We start from the raw sequence: 20,821 nt of genomic DNA, 5'->3' as shown, positions 1-20,821 counted from the left end.
ATAAATAGAAATATTTGTTGTGGATGCAATGCTTTTGAACACTTTTCCTCTCGCATGCTGTGTTTTAATGTTTTAACTACAGAGATCATTTCTTATCATGATAATAGCAGATTGTCTTAGAAAATAGTTTTGTGCAAATAATGCACAACAAGGTCTATCTGTTTCCATGAAAAATATAAATAAATTAAAAATACTATTTGGCCAGTGGAAAAGATTGAGAAAAACTTTCTCTGAAATGTATTTTACACTATTTGATTTATTTATTCAAAAAACAAGGCAGGGATAGGCTACTAAATATTTTTTGTAATGTGACGGCACATCCGTATTTCATATTGTCCTAATGTCTTGTACCGTTAAACATGTTATCACGTGGATGAATAATCATATGCAAATATGCAGATGAGGATATGCATAGTAAAACTAGGCGTTGTTAGCTTCATATGGTTATTTCGGGGAGGAGACGCATTTGCACACAATCTTCTGCTTAACTGGGATTTATAAAGTGAATTCTGCGCCGGTTCTGGCGTACGCACGGTTTTATAAGTCTGAAGTTATTTTGTTTTGCGTACGCCATTTTTGGCTTTCGGGCGCACGTACACTTTTAGTCAGGATCCTACGCACAGTTTTATAAATGAGACCCCTGATCTTCCTGCACACAAGCCCCTCCCCTTTCCACTATGCACAAGCTCTTCCCCTCCCTTCACACGGTTTACACCAGGGAGCTCAGGCTTTCAGGAGTGGCCCTCGTCTGGATTCTTGCTCAAGCAAATTACATTTTTATTGATGCATTCTCCTCAAAGGTCTTGGATCATGTGGCAGGTTTAGCCTATTGTTTATCTGTTGATTGCATGGTTTGTGTCAGGTTATGGTGTGAAAGATTTTTTTTTTTCTGTGGATGACACCAGTCGTGGTTTTATGTATGTGTGAAATACGTGTATATTATGTTCTCATGAATCATCTTATAGGTTTAGTGTGTGTGTGTGTGAAGAGCTTTAGCTTTCATGTCAACTGGCTCTTATTTACGTTCCAGCTAATCAAGTTGCTGCTATAATGGCCTGTTGCAGCTCACTAGAAACAACAAAAGTCCACTCCTGCAGTACATTTGCTCTGTCCTCAAACAGTCGTTCACTTTTACCAGTCACATCACTGGTGGCTAGATTGAGTTTTGCCATTGTTTTTAAATTGTTAATATGGACTGTCCTCTTGTGTGTTGTGCAGGCCGCGTTCGGTAGGGAGCCATGGCAGGATGCACTGGGGGCCCAGCTGTTCCCAGAGCCGAGCTCAAGAGGGACGTGGCCGTCATCGTCTGTCCACAGTCATCCAGCCACTCAGACAGAGCGCTGGAGAGGTGGTGGACCTCACCGTGGACGAGGACGGTGAGGAGACCTTTTCTATTCATTTTCATGATATGCAGGCAATTAGAAAAATTTGATACAGTGGCCACTTAATACAAATTTGTTCCCATGACTTAATTGTTTAGGAATTTATTCCCTTGTTTTGGTAAATCGTGGACACATTATACTAATTTTTGTTTTAGTTTAGTTATTTTGTTGCCACTTTAATTAAATTCAGGGAACAAATTTGTGTAATGTGCTTTACTTAAAATGTGGGAATAAATTAATAATTGACTGAACGAATTCTTCATGACAACAATATCTTGTTTTTCCCCCCTGCATGTCAGGTGTGGAGTTCTGTATGAATCCACCAATATTAAAATTCTGGCTGATATGATAAACCGAGAATTGCAATGTTATGCCAATGTACTATATTAAACTGTTATTTTATCTAAAAAAGTAAAAAAATTAAACACTAAACACTAAAATCAGTTTTTTTAAGAATGCTACAGGTGAATATGCATCACAACATTATAATGTCCAAAATGAAAAATCTATATTTTGAGATTATATTTAACAGTGTTTTTTTATTAATTATTAGATTTTAAGTGAGTGCTATGTGATCTTAAAGGGACAATGTGTAGGAATTTCTCCCATCTAGCGGTGAAAATGTATTTTGCATTAAAACGAATTGTGCTCTCCAGCGCCTCGCTTTTTCAAATGCGCGTTGCATCTACGGTAGCCATTATGTACCAAAAAGCTATGACAGGATGTCTTCTAATGGCACTTCGTCGAGTGTTCCTTCGGGTGAACAGGTTTGTTATTTCAAACAAACAGCAACTTGACACAACGAACAAACGAATGTTACAGTATGAATTACTGACTGTGAAAAACATGAACAATTGTAATTAGTAGTTATGCCTTCTTTATTCGTTATATTTTCTGAAGTACGTGCATTGTTAGATATCATCATCAACTTTTAACTATAAATGTTCATCTGTCTATATAATAAAGTACACAACCAAACAATGAAAAAAAGCTTGTAATTAAGACTGTAACATTGACTTACCTGTCGACAAGAAAGCAGGACTTCAGCGTCTCTTTTGAAATCTTTCTCCTGCATTAGCTCTATCCACCTGGAAAAAGCTATCCCGACATTAACTCGTGTTTTTTGTAATCTCCGGTCACGTTTCCTTTTACGATCTATTTTGGACTTTTCTGGCGACGAGGATTTGCAATGCAGCTTTTTAAACTTGCCGGGGCAGTGACAAGCGCCTCTCACTGCTCTGCTCCTCCGCTTCTGCTGCTTTCAGTTACGTCACGCTGGCTCTGAACGAAAACGCGTTGGCCTAGTACTTTTTGTCCCTCTCTGCTATTATAGTTTTTCAAGATGGCGGAACTACATGGAAGCCTCCGTGGACCTACCCGTCCCATGTATATAAAGATAATAAATGCTTCGTTTACAAGGATAAGTCAGATAATTGGCAGAGGTATTTGTACACCATTGAGGACATATTTATGAATAAAAATATTGATTTTAAATAAAAAAAAATACATAAAGTACACTGTCCCTTTAAAGGAACTAAATGTAAAAAATAATGCACATGGTCATGTACAATTAATTATCCAATATAGACTGATATCGATAACTTAAACGCCTAATATTGGCAGATAACCAATATGGTACCAATGTATTGTGCATTCCTAATATTCTCCTTTGTGCCTTCTCTGTATCATTACCTCTCTCTTAGTTTGTGCTACTTCAGTCATTATACTATACAATTTAAAAGCTTTAGATATAGAAGAGTAAGAGTCTATGGATCCATGTGTTTTTCATGATCACTGGCTGCATCCAGCTTTGAAAACCACCATCCATTCAGATTATCACCAGAGGCAGTTGAAAGGAGAAAGCAACAGGAATATAATATCCTCTCATTTTAGAACATAAAAAGGCCTTTCGAATGTTGTTCTGGTCATGACCACTTCTCTTGTAAAATTCAAATGCTCTATATACTGTACATGAGCTGCAACTGCAACTTTTAAAACAGCAGGTATGCGTTGCGTAACCAAAACAAATAAAAACAATGTGCTGTCCACTTTTGCTGAGCTCTGAAATCAAGGGAGAGATTATTGTGCGTGTCAGCCATTTTTAAAAATGTAACAGGTTTGATGAGTATTTGATGAGCGACTCGGTGCTGTAGTGATGGTCTTCAGGTCTGTAGCATAAAGGAGGGAATGAGACTTGGATCACCCAGTTCAAAACTGCGTGGGTTTGGGAAATATTAGATGTCACATCTAATCTACTCATCTTTCACTGTGAGCGGTCCTCCCTCCCTCTCTGTTTCTCTGTGTGTGAGGGGGAGGAGGAAAGAATCTGGTAGATTCGGGTAGTGTTGTTCAGCGCTGTGGATTGCAGCTCGACTGTGTGTTTGGGCCCGTTCATAATGATTAATCTATATAGTTTCAGCTTGCATAGCAGCATAAATAGCCTCTGCAGCTGCACAGCATTCTCTCACAGACTGATGGACACCAAAAGCATCCCTTTTATTGTGTGTGTAATTGAGTTTAATTCTGATTTCATTTGCAGGCACCTTAATGAAGTCTGTCTGTTATGCAATCAGCCATCGGCTCCATAGACTCAGAGAGAACTACAATATGAACCAATTAAACTGCCATTCTGAATAAGGAAATACATCTTTGTAGTGTTATCTCATTAATCTGTGATATGCTCCCAAATCTCAAGGTTTGTCAAAGGAAAACTGGTTTACATTGTTTCGCTTGATTTACTGTCATAAAGTGTCTCTTTGTTTGTCTCTTTTTTTCCGGGGGTCTGTAGCTGGTGGGGTGGTAAAAGAGCAGGCCGAGATATGATTGCATTTGCATTTCTTTTGATGGAGTGAGAAATTAATTTGCAAGAAAAAGCAGATGGATTACTCGCAATGGAATGTTAATGAGTAACTATCCTCATGGGCCACTTCGTGAATAAAGTCTGTAAGTGTGAAAATGCACACGTACGCTGACACTGATGTTCTAGAGCTGGAGAAAACCATCTGTTCTCAGTTGCAAGGAAAACTCTTATTAAAACCCTTGTAATTATTATTAAAGGTGTACTTAAATGGGATTTTGGGTACTAGCTTAGTGAGAATTTGTCAAAAGTATGGAATCACAGATTTTACAATTCTGGCTGATACGTACTGATTATTAATTTTCTTTAATCATTTAAAATAAAACACACAAAAAACTGAAATCAGTCATTTTAAATGCTACATGCAAATTCAGGTACCTCCACATTATGCCATCAGAGGAATTATTTACATTTCAAAATATATTAAAATACAAAAACAGAATTTTATACTGTAATATTTCACAATATTACTGTATTTTTTATAAAAAAAATGCAGCCTTGGTGAGCATTAAAGATTTTTCAAGAACATTCTAAAAAATCTTACCAACCCCTAACTTTTTAATGGTTGTGAACATTTTGAGATTAGCTAAGGATGACAGCCTTATTAAATCATTTTAAATCATCATTTATTAAAAATGAACTTTAAGTGATTGTTTGATGACGACGACTGTAATCTGAAAGTAAAAATATGGGAAATAAACATAAACAATTAAATATCTATTACTGATCAATACCGATAAATAAAAATGTGTTTGTTTGTCTTTGTTTATGCTGTTCCATCTTCAGATCTCTCAGTCGTGCCAACCACTTCTAACAGCACACACCCACAGCTGGTCAGTTCTTCTTCCTCTTCCCATAATGCCTGTACCTCAGAATCGCCACAGGAGGGTCCTGGTCCCTCCAGTAGCTGCTCAGCGGCCGCCCCTGATAGCACACTGGCTGCTCAGAGCCACAGTGGAGTGCCAGGACCCAGCACCACCAACACCACTGCCAACGAAGGTAAACTATCAAGAAGCTGCTATCTAATAATTGACAGTGACATTGATTACTGGTATGTTTGAATTGATTTTTAATTCATGTGTTCTTTTGCTCCAATCAGATGACAGCAGAAGAAGCTTGTCGGGTGAGAACGGAGGTGTGGCGATGCCTAGGTTGCCCTCTTGTTGCCCCCAGCACTCCCCTTGCAGCGGGCCATCTTCAGGGCACCTCTCCCTGGGGCACACCCACTCAGGGTGCCTGCAGGGTGGGGCAACGCAACAATCCGGCCCCCCGCAATCTGGCTCCCAGCACTCCCACGGTCACCCGCACCACTTCCACCATCACCACCATGCCACCCCGGTCCCTTCTTCCTTAGCCTTCCCAGAGTCCAGCTGCCCTCTGGAAAGGCCCACTGCCATGCCTGCACCCTGTGGAGGGGTGAGCAGCAGCAACCAGTACCACGACCAGGTACCTTCATACCTGCATGTCAGCTTCTTGAGAACCTTGTATGTCAATGTAGGAGAAAGCGAGGATATTATAAGCTTCTGTAGCAGTTGATACCGGAACCCATAATTCTAGTTCTTAGTTCCTTGGCTTCTATGTTAATTGTGTGTGTGCATGAATTAAACTCTTTTTGCTTCATAAATTTAGGGGGAAAAATGTTTTGCTTCATAAATTGAGGGGGGAATAATCAATATAACAAGATGACTGTGCAAAGCATAATGTCCGTATTATTGACAAAACCCGTCTGTTTTTCATTTTACACATGGTTTTCATTTAACAGCATATATTTTTGTTTGGAATTATTTAAGATTCTTCCTTCATGAAATACTAAATCACCCTTCATGTTTTGACGATGAAAAGGCAAATGCACCTTTATGAAAAAGGTATTTTTCTGAAGCTGAGCTTTTCCACAGAGGAGTTTGTTTGAGGCCTTCCTCTCAGTCTTGTTGAATAATTCACACTGAACTAATTGTATTGGCTGCTGAATTCTATTATTTACCAGCATAGAGAAGTGTTGTGTGTGCATGAGTATGTTTAAGTTTTTGAGTGTCATTGTTTTTGTTGCTTTGCTTATGCCGTAACACTGTCTCAATGCATGCTTGGCTATCATGATGTTTAGCATGAAAAGAGCTTCTATGCTGAATGCATTCAGCGAAAGACTGTGGCCTTTGATGGGGGCACTGAGCAGTAATCGCCGTTAGCTAGTCATCAGATATGCGCAGACTGGAGGCGCTAGCGAAGCGAGGTTATGTCAGGCATGCTTTATACATCAAAGTGTGTAAAGGATTAGATTTGGGGTGAATACCCTCATTTCGAGAGAAATTTAATACTGTTTTGGTTTTTATCCATATCTATGTAATTTCTTTGGCTAGTGACATTTTTAAAAGATATGGACCTGATTTGTGCATTTGTATGTGTTATGTGGAAGATATTATTTTGAGATATGCAGCTCATATTTAGTGGTACTTGCTATTACGATTGCTAGTTCTTCAACAAACCCCTTAACCCTACATATTAAACTTTAGGTAGGTGAATGAGAGAATACAAAAAATGATAAGCGAGACAAATCTCATGTGATCTGAGCATCTACATGTCTGCTGCAGACTTAACTTTGCATACTTTAAAGGTGTTGTAAGAGATGTTAGTCATTCTGGAGCTTCTTAACTTTTTCCACAACCCTGTCCTTCAAAGATATTTCGGTACTGTTGTTGTAATCAGAGGTGGAGCAGAAGAGCAGTAGCACATCATTTCAGTGTTGTCAAAGTTGTGACAAGCAGGATAAACTGACAACTGCTTATGAAGCTAAATATTGTGCTTAACTTTAATAGTCCTTTTCAACTAACAGTCACATTGCAACCCATATATGACGTGTGTTATTTCCCAGGTAATATGGAGTGCAACCCTAATAAAATATCGCTTATAGCACATTTCAGTAAATTGTCAATTGTAGTGTTGTCATGTCAGACAGTAGTTTAGTTTATGTAAATAAAGAAGCAAATGCTGAACTCTTAACCATTTCAGGATTTGTCAGCTATCGTTTATTGTCCTCTAGTGCTATTTTATCAACATTTCATCAGAACAGCTAAAATAGCTGAAAACGATCAATATTTCCTTCAGTCTGGCACAAGCAGTTGGCAGCGCATCATGATTTCATATGGAGATAAAACAATGCCCCTGAAACTTAAATGACATAATATATAGTAAAATAAAAACAATCTGTAATAAAATATGCAAAGTCAAATCTGTAGCAGGTTGGCCACATGTTCAAATGTAAAATTCATCTCTTGACTTGCTTGTTTTTGCATCTACTATTAGTTTCTATTAAAAATCAGTTCTTGCAACCACCCTGAACACCCTTCGCAACCCCAAAGCAACACATTTGTATTTTCCTTCCGATTCAGTTTACCAGCCATACGCTTATGGGACAGATGTTTTTGTTCTAATGTATCACAGTTGTCACTGAATTAACTGCTGGTTTCTGTCTTCCCTCTCTGTCTCAGCAGACTCTGCCGGTGGATCTCAGTAGCAGTGCAGTGCGTAGCAGTGGATCCGGCAGCACAGGGTTCCACGGCACATCTGCCTTCGACCCCTGCTGTCCAGGCTCCGCCTCCCGGCCACCTGCTTTCGTTTCCCAGGCTGCACCTGGACCCAGCCAGCAGACTGTGGCCGACTCGTTCAGCTCAGCCATAGTGGCCCAGCCTCAGCCCCAACCTCCTCAGCTCTCTTCCTGCAGGCACTACATGCATCCCCCCTGTACGCACTTTTACCGTAATATTTTAATCATATCAATTCAATATTAATGATCCAATGCTGATTTAGGGGTGAAATGGTTCTGGTTTCATCTCCTGTATAACAGTTCTTCTGAAAACTAAAATTTGAATTATAATTTAAATTTATATATTTTATTAGACAGTAAAATGTATATATAATTTAAGTGTGCTGCATTTTGGTGAACCATATAGCTTAATGGATTTAAAAGTTTTACTTAATACATTTTACAATTATATTTAAAAAATAAAAATTACAGCATTCAGATAAATAATGGTTGATCACAGTGTTCAAATTTTTATTGTATTGACTGCAAATAATCTAATCGTTACACCCCTAATACCAATGTACCAAAGTATTTACCGAATCTATAGGAGACTGCAGGACAATGATACAACCTGGACGTGGAGAAATTCAAACCGTTGCACCCCAAATTTATTGGATGTTCTAAATAGAAGGCAATAAACTAAAAATCGATGGGAGATGATGCTTGTGTGTTTTGTTGTGTGTGTGTGAATGAGAATGTGAAGATTCTGCGATGCTGGCGCCTGTGCTTTATGGTAATTAGATGAAACACCTGATGTTTAATGTGTTAAGTGCTGCAGGTAGTGTGCCCAGCAGTCCCACTTAATTGCCGATTCTGCTCACAATAGCGTTGTGTGGAATATAAATGAGCGTGGCAGGGCTCCCTGGTGGGCCTGAATTTAGTGGAGTAATTGCCACTCACAGCTCACTGGAGCACCTGTTTGCACACTCTCTTGTTCTCTCTCTATATTTATCTCCTGTATCTCGCGGTCATTCTTTTTCTTTGTTTTTCCTTACTTTCTCCCTCATTCCCTTCTGTCTGTCAAATCCTTAGCAAACAGTACAGCTCGTTCGCTCCAGGGTAATCACACTTGCACAGGCCATATCCAGGCCATCGTGAAGTTCCCATGAAACTCTTCCATCCTCTTAATAGTTACCGTCAACACCGTTCATTATTTTTGATTTATTTTTTAACACAGACATTTATGCCATATTTGTATCATCCAGGAAGAAAAGAACAGGAAAAGGAGATTACGTTCTGCCATTTATACTAACGTTTATGCTTTTTCTCTACCAGATGGTCCTCTGCCACGCCCCCTGCACCACCAGTCCTCCTCCTCTTGTCCTCACTCCCACGGCAATGCCCCTCCCCCTCAACAGCCGCCTCCGCAGGGTGATTATGTCATCCCACACCCCGTCCTCCCCTTCCACACCCCCCTGCCTTCTCACGGGCCGGGCCACTCGGTGCCCCCTGCTCCTCCCCCCTCCCTGCCTGCCCACCATCTACCAGGCTCCAGTGCCCCTCTGTCTCAGCATCTTCCCCCTGAGCACCAGGCACTGCAGCACCTGCCCGTTCTGGGCCCAAACCCTGTCCAGAGGCTCCACCAGCACGACATACTGCAGAGGATGGAGGTTCAGAGACGCAGAATGATGCAGCACCCGACGTGAGTCGCTGTGTGATTCCTGTTTTGTGATATTTGTTTTACTTTATTTATTTATTTTACTCAATTGTTTCATTATGAAGCCGTTTTGTAGTGCACTATGGTTCAAAAGTTTGAGTTCAGCAAGATTTTTTAATATTTTTGTCTCTTCTGCACACCAAAGCTACATTTTATTTGATCAAAAATAAACCTATTTTCTACCTATTTTATTACATTTTAAATGCAATTTATTTATTCCCGTGATGGCAAAGATGAATTTCCAGCAATTTAGTGTTCACATAGTCACATGATCCTTCAGAAATCATTCTAATATGCTGATTTGGTGCTCAAGAAACATTTCTTAGTATTAATGTTGAAAACAGGTGTGCTGCTTAATATTTTTGTGGAACCAATGATGTGTTCTTTTGTTCAGGATTCTTGGATGAATAGAAAGTTAAAAGAGAACAGTGTTTATTTAAAATAGATAACTTTACTGTCACTTTTTATCAATTGAATGTGTCCTTACTGAATAAAAGTATTAATTTCTTTTAAAACCCCAAACTTTGAACGGTAGTTTACCATTACAGTTGATGTTTGTTTGTTTGTTTTTGTCATACCACCCACCTCTAATCTCAAAGCCTTGTGTAACTAAAATAATCTAAAACTTTAAATAAGGTGCTTTGCTAATGTCTTGCAAATGGTTTCCTGCTTTAGTCTTTTTATGTAACAAATTGTATTCCTCCTTCCTTAAGGCGAGCACATGAGAGACCCCCGCCACATCCCCATAGAATGCATCCTAACTACGGTCACGGGCATCACATTCACGTCCCACAAACTATGTCATCGCACCCTCGCCAGGCTGACCAGAGGACCACATGGTAGAGTATTTTAAAAAAGTAGAATGTTTCTCTGAATTAATGTTTCAGATGGTTTGGAGCCATTAGTTCCCTCAGGAGTTTCCAGGATTTATGATTAAAATAAGGTCTTTTTAAATTTTTACATTTTCTTATTATGTTTGAGATATGAAACAGGAACTTATGTTGTGGAACAACATAACTGAAAACAGCTTATTTAAAAACCCATTAGATATTCCTGAGGGAGTTAATGGTGAATAAGCTTTCCTGATTGGCCTTCAAATTGACATGACTGAATATCTCTGTAATATCATGATTAGGGCTGCACGATAGGCCTATATCGTTTTAGCAGCCGCGATAGTCACATCACAGGATGTACGATGTCAAGTATTGGGATCGTAGTTGATCTGGACCAAGCACCACAGCATCACTATATTGGATACGTTTATTCTGTATTAAAGTGACAGCAGCCCAATATTCCTGCTGCTGCTGTCTGTCATTAATGTTAATCAAACAACAATAGACAAAGAAAATATCACTTTTATAGCTTTAACAAAGATTAATTACATTTACTTTATAAATTGAAGACAATGCAGTGTAATTTTACACTTGATTATAACATATCTGTCACACTTACCCAAAAAAAACAAAGTACTGTTCATTTCATTTGTATCTTTGTTCTATTGTATTTATCTATGCTTCTAATGTTTATTAATTTCTATGCAGATTCACTCCCCTACAAAATCACCATAATCATTCTAGAATGATTAATTCTTTCCAAATAGAGCTATTCAAGTCATCTGGTGACATTTTATTTTCATATCGCTATGTATATTGCCGAAAAACAAAATATCTCAATGTTCGTTTTTTCCAATATCGTGCAGCCCTAACCATGATCTGTTAGTCATGATGTTGGTTTCAAACAATATATTGTTCACTGATTTAGCCTGCCGGTTGTTGGTCTTCTTGCCGTTTTAGGGAGCTGGGTATTGAAGCTGGTGTTACTGTAGCTCCCTACCCTTCAGGACACCTGCACCCGCATCTGCCTCACTATCACCCTCCACCCAGACTGCACCATTTCCCCATCCAGCTGATGGTGAGTCCTTACTCCCCTCCATCAGCTGAAATGTTTGCGTACATTAGCATGAATAAAAAGCCCTGATTTGCTCTCAGGTATGGCACAGATTAATGGCGGCAGCCTCAAGCCGTGTATCCGCAGCATCTGTTATTACAGGGGGATTTGTACGGGTGCATGAATTATGCATCACAAGTTATAATGGAAGCTCATTAGACATTTCAAGTGTGAAATTTGAATTTGATTTATTTGAAAGACTAAAATTACTTTTGAATCATATGGAGTGACATGCACGCACAGATGTGTGAAAAATTCCTTTCATTAATATCAGGGCCCAAATTGCAGGTGTTTTTTACAAAAATAGTTAGTGACCTTTCTGTCTGTTTTCCCATTAGGTGCCATCACTAATTTCATGTTTTTGTTTCCTTCAGCACACTGGCTCAATGCCTGAGGTGACATATCCACATATTCGCTACATCTCCTCCAGAATGACTTTTGGCCGCACATATGAGGTAAGATCTGGAACATGTACCAATATCATTGGTGATCTAAAGTTTCTTCCTTTCTAGAACAAACACATTCCTTGAAGAATGCGTAAGAAAAATAAAGTATTTGGTATATGTATGGTGTTCGTTTGTGTCCTGGTAAACCCTACATTATGCGGACAAAAATGTCCCCACAAAGATGGCAATATCCGAAATCCTTGTCCTTATGGGGACATTTTTTAGTCCCCATGAGGAAAACAGCTTCTAAATCATACTAAGTGTTGTTTTTTGAAAATGGGTAGGGTTAGTGTAAGGGGATAGAATATACAGTTTGTACAGTATAGAATCATTGTCAATGGAAAGTCTCCATAAAACATGAAAACATTGTGTGTGCGTGTTGCTGCTGTAGCTTTAAGAAACGCCCCCTTTCTGTGTAAAAAGCTCTGAGCGTTTTTTGGCTACGCCGTGAGTTTGAATCATTTTTAACTCGGCCATCCTTCAATAACAACCTTTTTGCACAGCCTGCATTACATTTTGATAGATTTACATCCACAATCCATTCTACATCGACTGTTAAAAATGAAGATAAAATTTAAAATAAACTCCCTTCTAAAAGTGGGATTCTTAAGTTAGAAATGTAGACCATCCGCTGCTACACACACAAGGTTCACAGACTTTCTCATTAGTGGGAATTGGTTATTGTTAGTTCTTAACCATAACACACCCTTAAACCAATACACTTACAAAAACACGCACTTACAAAAACTTTTCTTCTCTGTTTCTTCTCTAGCTTGCTTCCTAAATAAACATGGCATTGTATATTACGAATATTTTTGTCTCTTTGACAAATTGCTTTTGCTCTCTTGTAAGCTTTGGATAAAAGCATCTGCTGAATGCATAAATGTAGATGTTCCGATGTTTAACCTCACCGTGATGAAGAATTCCTCATGATGTGACCCGTTTAAAATCAGTAATGTAACCAGTAGTGTGTTTTAACAGGATCTGCTGCATTTAGAAGAGCGACTGGGGACTGTGAACCGAGGGGCCTCTCAGGGAACCATAGAGAGGTGCACCTACCCACACAAATACAAAAAGGTGAGAACACTTCCACTTACAAACATTAGTGTTTTATGTGAGGTGGTCAAAATAACGTCCCGTTTGGTGATAATGGACAGACAGTCTGCAAAAAGACTCGGAGGATATAATATAGGGGCTTCCTGTTAGACACACACACCCAAAAAAAAAAAAAACTCCACCAGGAGCCTAATATCAGACCTTTTGTGTCATCAGATGCATCACAAATCCTCACCCAGTCCTTTTATTTCCAAAAGCTGCATAGTGTAGACCTTTGAAATGTCACTGATATGTAGGAAAAGGTTCCATGGAGATGACAGAATGCATTACATTTCTGAATAACAGTAATCTAAAATCCTGCCGCCCTAATACAGAAGGTGGTGGAGAGAGACACTGAGGAACAGTTAGCACCTGAAGCATGGGCATCTGTTGGGAAAAATATGCACTCAACCTCAAACTCGGTGAGAAAAAATGTGAACAAATAGTTTGGGGAAACATGTTTTAGCTCACATATTGTGTAGATGTTAACGGGGGCAGGAATAGTAAAAAAAAATGGCGTAGTCAATCTAGTTGAGGAGCACATTGACAACAAATGTGTGCCTGTGTTTATTAAAAAAATGAAATGTGCCTTGTCTGAAGTTTAGGTTTTGTTTCTGCTTGACCTGTTGTTTATGATCAGCACACTGTTCATAACAAAAAAAGATGGTTGCTATATGTTTATGTAACATGTTATGCTGCTCTTTGTGGTTATTTTTTTTGTATCGCCAGCATTAACTGCAGCAATTATTAAAATAAAGCAATTAAAAACATTCATATAAACTATTTGCATATGTTTTTTGGGGAAAGAAGACACAGAAAGAGCTAATATGTGTGCTAGTGTTGCTCACCAGTTCATGAGAATTGGGGTGCAGTGATACTACTCATAATGGTTATGCTTTTTTTCCTCATGCACAGAGAAAGCTGCATGGTAAGCAAGAGGAAGAGGAGGAGGCAGAGGAAGACACGGAGGAGAAATGCACCATCTGTCTGTCTATACTGGAAGAAGGGGAGGATGTCAGGTAAACGCTTACAACAGTGGATTTGAGATTGTAGTATGCTTCACATGATTCTTGCTTTTTTTCTAAACAGTTGTAGAGAATGGGGCTCTTTACTCTTATGTAATTTATTAAATGATTTGTTTTATATGTGTGCGTACGTGTATTAGGGGTTGAACGACTTGAGATTTTTTAAAGTGGACATTTATGTGATGAAAGTCGAGTCAACGTCAACTAGTCGCTGAATGCGTTACTCATTGACGAACAAATAAGCCTGAACTTCGAGCTGAGACTCGAACACGGATTGCTCTTTTATGTGAATACGTTAGTGATTTCTTCTATATGAATACGTTAGTGAGAGAGCGTTTGCGTGTGAATTAATTCTACCTGGCAGCGTCTCTCTACTAATAGTGAAGTTATGGGTTTTAGTTACTAAGAAATATATGATTAAACTTTTCAGTTTCTACGCTATTTTATTGATAAATCACAGAACAGTTTTGACAATACAGCCCATGTATAGGTCATGACCAGCGACCAGAGGTGTAAAGTCCAGGTTCAGAAAGTAAAAGTCATTCAGCGTTTTGTTCCAATCACCTTTTTTTTTTAGTTTTTTTTTTTTCTCCCCTTTTACACTTGTCAAACCATGAATATAGCACAAGTAGCTGGCATGGTGCTAAATTATAAACAAACAAACATATTTTATTCTTTATTTTATTTATTTATCATTATCTCAGTCGATTACCATGAATACTTTCTTTCTCTCTTTATATTCTCTGCTGCCCTCTGGAGCTGTAACATATGAATTACTATGTGTTTGTTCTATTTTATAGTTGTCAATCCTTTTTTTTTCTTTTTTTTTTCAGCTAATATTAAAAGTCGATTTCATTGTATAGAATGTTATTTTTATAGTCATCTGATTATATTCATCCACCTATCTTTTTTTTCTTCTTTTTTTGCAGGCGCCTTCCATGTATGCATCTCTTCCATCAACTGTGTGTAGACCAATGGCTCCTCACTAACAAGAAATGCCCCATCTGCAGAGTGGACATCGAAGCTCAGTTATCTTCAGAGAGTTGATGCTATTTTTCTCGCAACCCTTTTGTTGGACATTTATTTGTTGTTTTCCTTTTCATTTTTGTCAGCAACGCATTCAACCAAAGATGGCATGAAATACCTGCGCAACTATGGGGAAAAAAGAAAAACAACAATCCACAAAAAAAAAAGCATCAAGCCTAGCGTGCCAGCTATCATGTAGTACCAGTACAGCTAGAAAAAACATCTTCATTAAGGGTTTTGAATTGTATTGTATTTATAAAGGGTTTATGTAGCTTTTGTTTTCATAAGTGTCATTGTATTTTATTTTTGCATGGTTCCTTGCAATGCATTTCTTTGCACATATAATGAAATAGGCCTCAGAAGGCCTAAGAACTTGCAGGCGAGGATTGCTGCTCTAGTAAAGAAGCATTTTTACATACCTGATGCCTTGCTTTACTGGAACAGAATGTCAACCTCCATTTTAAAACATTGCAGGACTCAATTTTATGATCAGTATATTGATTAGTTTTATGTTTTAGACAATGTGATCTATCTGAAATAGATTTTTTTAAGTGAATCAAGACATTCCTTAATTAGGAAACAAGATCATGGTTAAGAGATCAGCTGCTGTAACAGTGTTCACCCTCACGCCAATTCACTCTCAACACAGGAAACTGGGCTGGAGTCCATTCCGTTTCACTTCAGCTCATTAACAGTGCTAACTGAATTCAGGAAGCTGGTTTAACAAATGCTCCATGTACATTTAAGTTTTAATTTATATGCATTAGATCCTGAACTGATGGATTTGAAATGAATTCAGCTCCAGCCCTGATGAGAACCAACTGCACACTTCACCGCCATTCACACGGTTGCGTTCCATCAGTCCCCTCTCAGCACCTCAATCTGACGTCACATGTAACGCACTTCACCTAATGTATTTTCAAAGAGAAGAGAAAGAGAAAACAAATGAATGTCACCTCTCTGTATTCTGATTGTTGTTGTTTTTTTTATAGTATAATGAAGTTGGATTTTTGATTGGGCAATGGGGAAAGTGTCATTTCTCAGAGAAGCTCGATATGTTGACTAGGTTCTGTGAGGATTACAGGCCTGAAAAAACAGCCACCGCAAGTGTGAAGTGCTGGGAAATAGATTATTTATTATTTCATCAGGGTCTCCTAGCCTGCTTCATTTTTCTCTCTCAACAACCTAGAAACTGACTCTTGTTATCTGATTATTTCTTCACAAATATTATCATTAACATGCATTTGTTCAGAAACTGTGCAGCATTTTTATTATTTTTCTTCTTTTTTTTGCTGCTGTGAAATCCTAACACTAAATATTAATCTCAACTAGCTATCTTGCATATACTTGCACATGAGAGACAGACAGACGACGACAGGAGTTTTGTGAGAATGAGAGTGTGCTGAGGCCGTGTATTTCCACTCTGATTGCCGAGTTTCGAGGAAAAACTGTAATAATTTTGAATGGAGTGTTGGAATGCAGTACTTAATGGCAGGCGCCCATGCATTCATAGACTTAATGGCCCCAGGATGATATTCCATGGGATTTATATTAGTTTTAAAATAATGAAATTAATAAAGTTAGGTAACTCTTTTATGTGTCCGGTTTTGTGCCTCCTTGAATCCGACACCCTTTTAAAGAATTTAACCATGCGGACTAGTTTCCATCAATACCATGGTTATTTTATTCTCACTAAAATAAAGCAGTAAAGTTCGTATTGGGTACTATAGTCATTACCTCATTACAAATGTCTTGTATACTGTACAAATTTGTTTCAGATTCTCTTATTTACAGCAGTTAGGGGCAGTCGTGGCCTAATGGTTATAAAGGTTGCGGGATAATATAGGTGGGGCAGTGATTGAACAGATGAACAGCGTTCTCTTCTACCCTCGATACCCACGACTGAGGGGACAATTGCTGCCCAGATGTGTGTGTTCACTACTACTCACTGCTCCTAATGTGTGTGCACTATCTTGGAAGGGTGAAATGCAGAGGACAAATTAAGAGTATGGGTTACCATACTTGACCTTCTCGTCACTTTACAAATAAAAGGTACAACGCAATAACAATGGCAGCACTGGGACTGAGAAAAATGTTTATGGTAGACTGTACTACACAGCTTTGGACATATTGATAGTTGGTCACTATTATATAAAAAAAAAAATACAAATTGGGATATTAAACTTATTTTAGTAATATTTTATCTTATAAACCTGCTTGTTAAAAAATTAACCTTTAGTACTAGTCAAGAAAAAGTATATTGCGGCCTGGAATAAATGTAAAAATTCTTAAACTATTTTAAAAACTTGATATTTGTTTTAATAAATTGAACATTAATTATATTGTAGACATGTGCCGATAGGCTACGTAAAAATTATCATGCGCAATATTGTTATTGCAATTATTATTCGTGGCCACTTGAAAATACCGTGAATAATTCCTTATTACAAATTATTTCGATTTTTAGAATGCATTTTATGAATACTTTTCCATCAACGGCTTCAAATGTAACACTGGCTGTCTGCCTGACAACAGACATTTACATCGATAGTCTGGCGTTATAATTTATTTGCTTTTGGTGTACTGTGGAGTGGGTAAAACTGTTTTTAATGGCAGGCTAGCAGTAACCGTTGACTCGCGCTAGCCTAGCACTGGCGAACTATGCAACTGGAACGACTGGATGGAAATTTTTTAAATTTTCGAAAACTGTCTCCACTGATAAATAACTCTAAGGCTAACTTGGAAATGAGGCCCGATGTCCAAAATATATTCAGGGTACAGTAAGTGCATGAATTCGATGTGTTAAATTATTTATATGCGGCTCAAGAAGTTCGCAAAGATAAGATATTCCTTCCGCAGAAAATCTTTATCTTTCATACACTATCAGAAAAGGCAAGGGGATTTTGTCCGGCTAAAAACTCTTTCTCTACGATGTGCTCGTCTAACAATTTGCGCTGAGATGTCCACAGGATTTGAAAGAAAATGTAAAGCCATTGCAACAAACACTGGGAATTAGTTACGTCACCTATATGTTTCTTTGCTCACAGCTGATTGGTCAAACTTCAGTCTGAGATCTCGAATCCAGAACTTAACCTGCCCCGGAGCAGGTTAGCCGTGCAGCGTAAGATACCATGGCAACGAACACCGATTAAAGCCGAGCTACTTTCATAGTACCTAAAACCCAGGGTTGGCAGAAACTAAGCTGAAACATAGCTGGCTAGCCACCTAAACCGGCTTCATGGGCCCGTGATCTAACTTTTTCTTGGCTTTCTCTGCCACAACAATTGTGTTATACAAACACACAGTTACAGCAGCCAATGAAAATTTAATGTAAAATCTACAGGGACCAAGAGCCCAACTAAAGCAAACACTGATCACCACAATGGTGACACTTCAAATGAAACAAATATCTAAATATCTAATAATCTAAATATCTAAACTTCTGCTAATTCTCACTAAGATCATCTGACAGCAATAGTCAAAGTAATTCTGTCTAAATGAGACCATAAATGATGTTGAAAATATGTCCACAATGGCCACATTTGAACTAGTTTTTAACCTTGTACGAAGGTTCGATGAAAGTCTATCGGTTCAGTTAAGTCTGTATCAGTTACAGGGAAGCAATTCCATTGATTTGTTTGGACATTACTATTTCACATAGATTTTATCTGATTCAGTTGTGTTGTCACAACACAAGGAGCTTACATAGATTCAACAAATTCCATTAATGTTAATAAAAAATTATGTGCTTGTGTGGAACCACTGTCCATAATTAAATTGAGTAAGTTTAAAGAGTCATTCTTTTTGAGTGACAGGTTAAGTTAATTAAATGCAATACAATAGTGTTTTGGTGGTAAAAGAAATATATGTGTGTTACTTTAACAAAACATACTTGGGTAAAAATAACAGAGCCACAAAACCATTTTTTGAGTGTATTAAAGGAGCATGTGCTCTGCATGCAAGCACTGATGGATGCAAGACATGGGCTATGTTTGCAGTGTAACATTCTTGCTCATGTTCATGTCTCCTGCACTTCAAGAAATCTGTTAAATGATGTAGAACTTTATTCAGGAAATTCCTAATAAACTTTACTAAAGCAAGATGCATCTTTTAACCTGTTAAGCTGCAACCCCATTTTTGAAAAATCCCCAGATATAGCATACCCAAACTGAAACAGATACAGTTCATGAACCCTTTGTACTAAAAGCACAAGTAAGATCTCATTTGAAAGCTGACACCTGGAAGTTTATTGTAAATATAGAATTAATTATTGTCATAATGAAAAAAAATAGTTATAAATAACTTCAAAGTTTTGTAAAGTTATTATACATTTATTTTTATGAAACATCTTCATGAAAATAAAATTGAAGTTATCATTGTAGCAATCTATAAATGCACTGCAGCTAAAGCCACATGTCTAACCATGTTATATTTAAAATCTGAAGATGATAAGTCTAAAACTCTGTATTTAGTTCAATGTTTTTCAAGATCATGTCATATGACTTTATTTTGATTACTCTAAAATGCAAACTGGTGTTTATTGTCATCTTATAAGCATCTATTCAGTCTATTGCCTCTATTGTTTTGTGATGCAAAAACGAGCCCCATTCAGTCTCAGTCTCCCCTGCACATATTCACACCTCTCCAGTCTGGTTATTGCTCTAAATATGCTTTTCTTTTGTCTGCATTATAATCACTAACGACTAGCAATTCACACTGTTTCAATCGCTCATTTCTTTTATAAAAGTTCTCACTTCACAGTGAAACTGTATCAAATGCCCTTTTTGAAAAAAGAAACATTTCAGTAAGCATTCTTATTTAGAAAAAATCATAAAAATGACAGCGAAGTTAGGTAACGTTAGCAGCCTAGCAGGTGCACAGAGCTAGCTAGCATGTTAGCTTAGCACACCATCAATACACGACAATTTATGATATTAAAATCATGTTTTTACTCTAAACTTACTTTATAGTGCAAGTCGAGTGTTTTAAATAACTTTCTGTGATCTGATTTGGCTTCAGATAAAAAAATCTGATAGAAAATATATTATTTTATTGTATTCTGCACATTGTGAAAGTCTATATATCGATTAGCATTACATTATACATATAATCTATTATTATGAAAATACCTGACATGGCTCGAAGAACACAGGTAAATCAAATATCATTGCAATCATGTTTATTGTCTTCAAAACATCTTTATCTGCACTTTACAGCGATCTCTCTGATAGCTTTGTTGTGCCAGGACTTCCTGAATGTCACATGATTATGGCTCTTCTTCATGTGATCCATATATGGACTTTACTGAACAAACAGCGCCCTCAGACTGTCAGTATGAATTGAAAACACAGTACATCACAGTATACAGCGCTCATAATGATTACATCGACGCATTTGGGTATACATTCAATAAATATTATTCCTGTCTATAGAAATCTGATGTAAACCTATGAGAATCTATCAATATTTCTCCAAATCTGCACATGTTTGAGCTAAAAGCCCTGAGGGACGTTGTTTTGTCAAGCGCTGTCATGACGATCGCACGGGAGTTTTTTTCTGAATGAGAGCAGCTGACGCTCATAATTCATATTTAAGGTAACGACTCGTTTTTTAATTTCATAACTCCTGACACAAATTAAGACATAACTGTCACTATAAGTTTCTCAGAATACAATAGTGGTCAAATACTGAAACTTGAGTCTTATATCTTTTTAATTATGTATAGTTTGTCAAGTTAATAACATTAAATATGATAGTAACTTTGAACTATAAAAAAAAAAAAAAACGCTTCAGAGCGCCCACGCACTGG

The 20,821-nt window shown here is 37.8% G+C and overlaps 1 protein-coding gene across 4 annotated transcripts in view; it reads left to right on the top strand.

Moving 5' to 3' along the window:
• The window catches only part of rnf111 (ring finger protein 111), a 62,751-nt gene extending 46,146 nt beyond the window's left edge, over positions 1-16,605 (top strand). The window contains exons 4-15 of one of the 4 annotated variants that reach the window (XM_056234115.1): positions 1,219-1,376; positions 5,026-5,238; positions 5,339-5,685; positions 7,725-7,974; positions 9,092-9,458; positions 10,187-10,312; positions 11,267-11,384; positions 11,795-11,875; positions 12,848-12,943; positions 13,297-13,383; positions 13,877-13,980; positions 14,916-16,605. In XM_056234115.1, the coding sequence (XP_056090090.1) occupies positions 1,219-1,376; positions 5,026-5,238; positions 5,339-5,685; positions 7,725-7,974; positions 9,092-9,458; positions 10,187-10,312; positions 11,267-11,384; positions 11,795-11,875; positions 12,848-12,943; positions 13,297-13,383; positions 13,877-13,980; positions 14,916-15,033 (2,065 nt within the window). In that variant the 3' untranslated portion in view covers positions 15,034-16,605. Of the gene's footprint in view, positions 1-1,218; positions 1,377-5,025; positions 5,239-5,338; positions 5,686-7,721; positions 7,975-9,091; positions 9,459-10,186; positions 10,313-11,266; positions 11,385-11,794; positions 11,876-12,847; positions 12,944-13,296; positions 13,384-13,876; positions 13,981-14,915 lie in introns of all 4 variants that reach the window. The other 3 variants (XM_056234114.1, XM_056234117.1, XM_056234116.1) reach the window with 3 other exon arrangements.
• Positions 16,606-20,821: the final 4,216 nt, after the last annotated feature.

This window comes from Rhinichthys klamathensis, unplaced genomic scaffold, assembly GCF_029890125.1.
Source record: "Rhinichthys klamathensis goyatoka isolate OS25496 unplaced genomic scaffold, OSU_Roscu_1.1 h1tg000388l_1, whole genome shotgun sequence".
Classification (NCBI taxonomy): Eukaryota; Metazoa; Chordata; class Actinopteri; order Cypriniformes; family Leuciscidae; genus Rhinichthys; species Rhinichthys klamathensis.
Note: the sequence above shows the minus strand (reverse complement) of the source record. Positions and strands in the feature narration are given on the sequence as shown.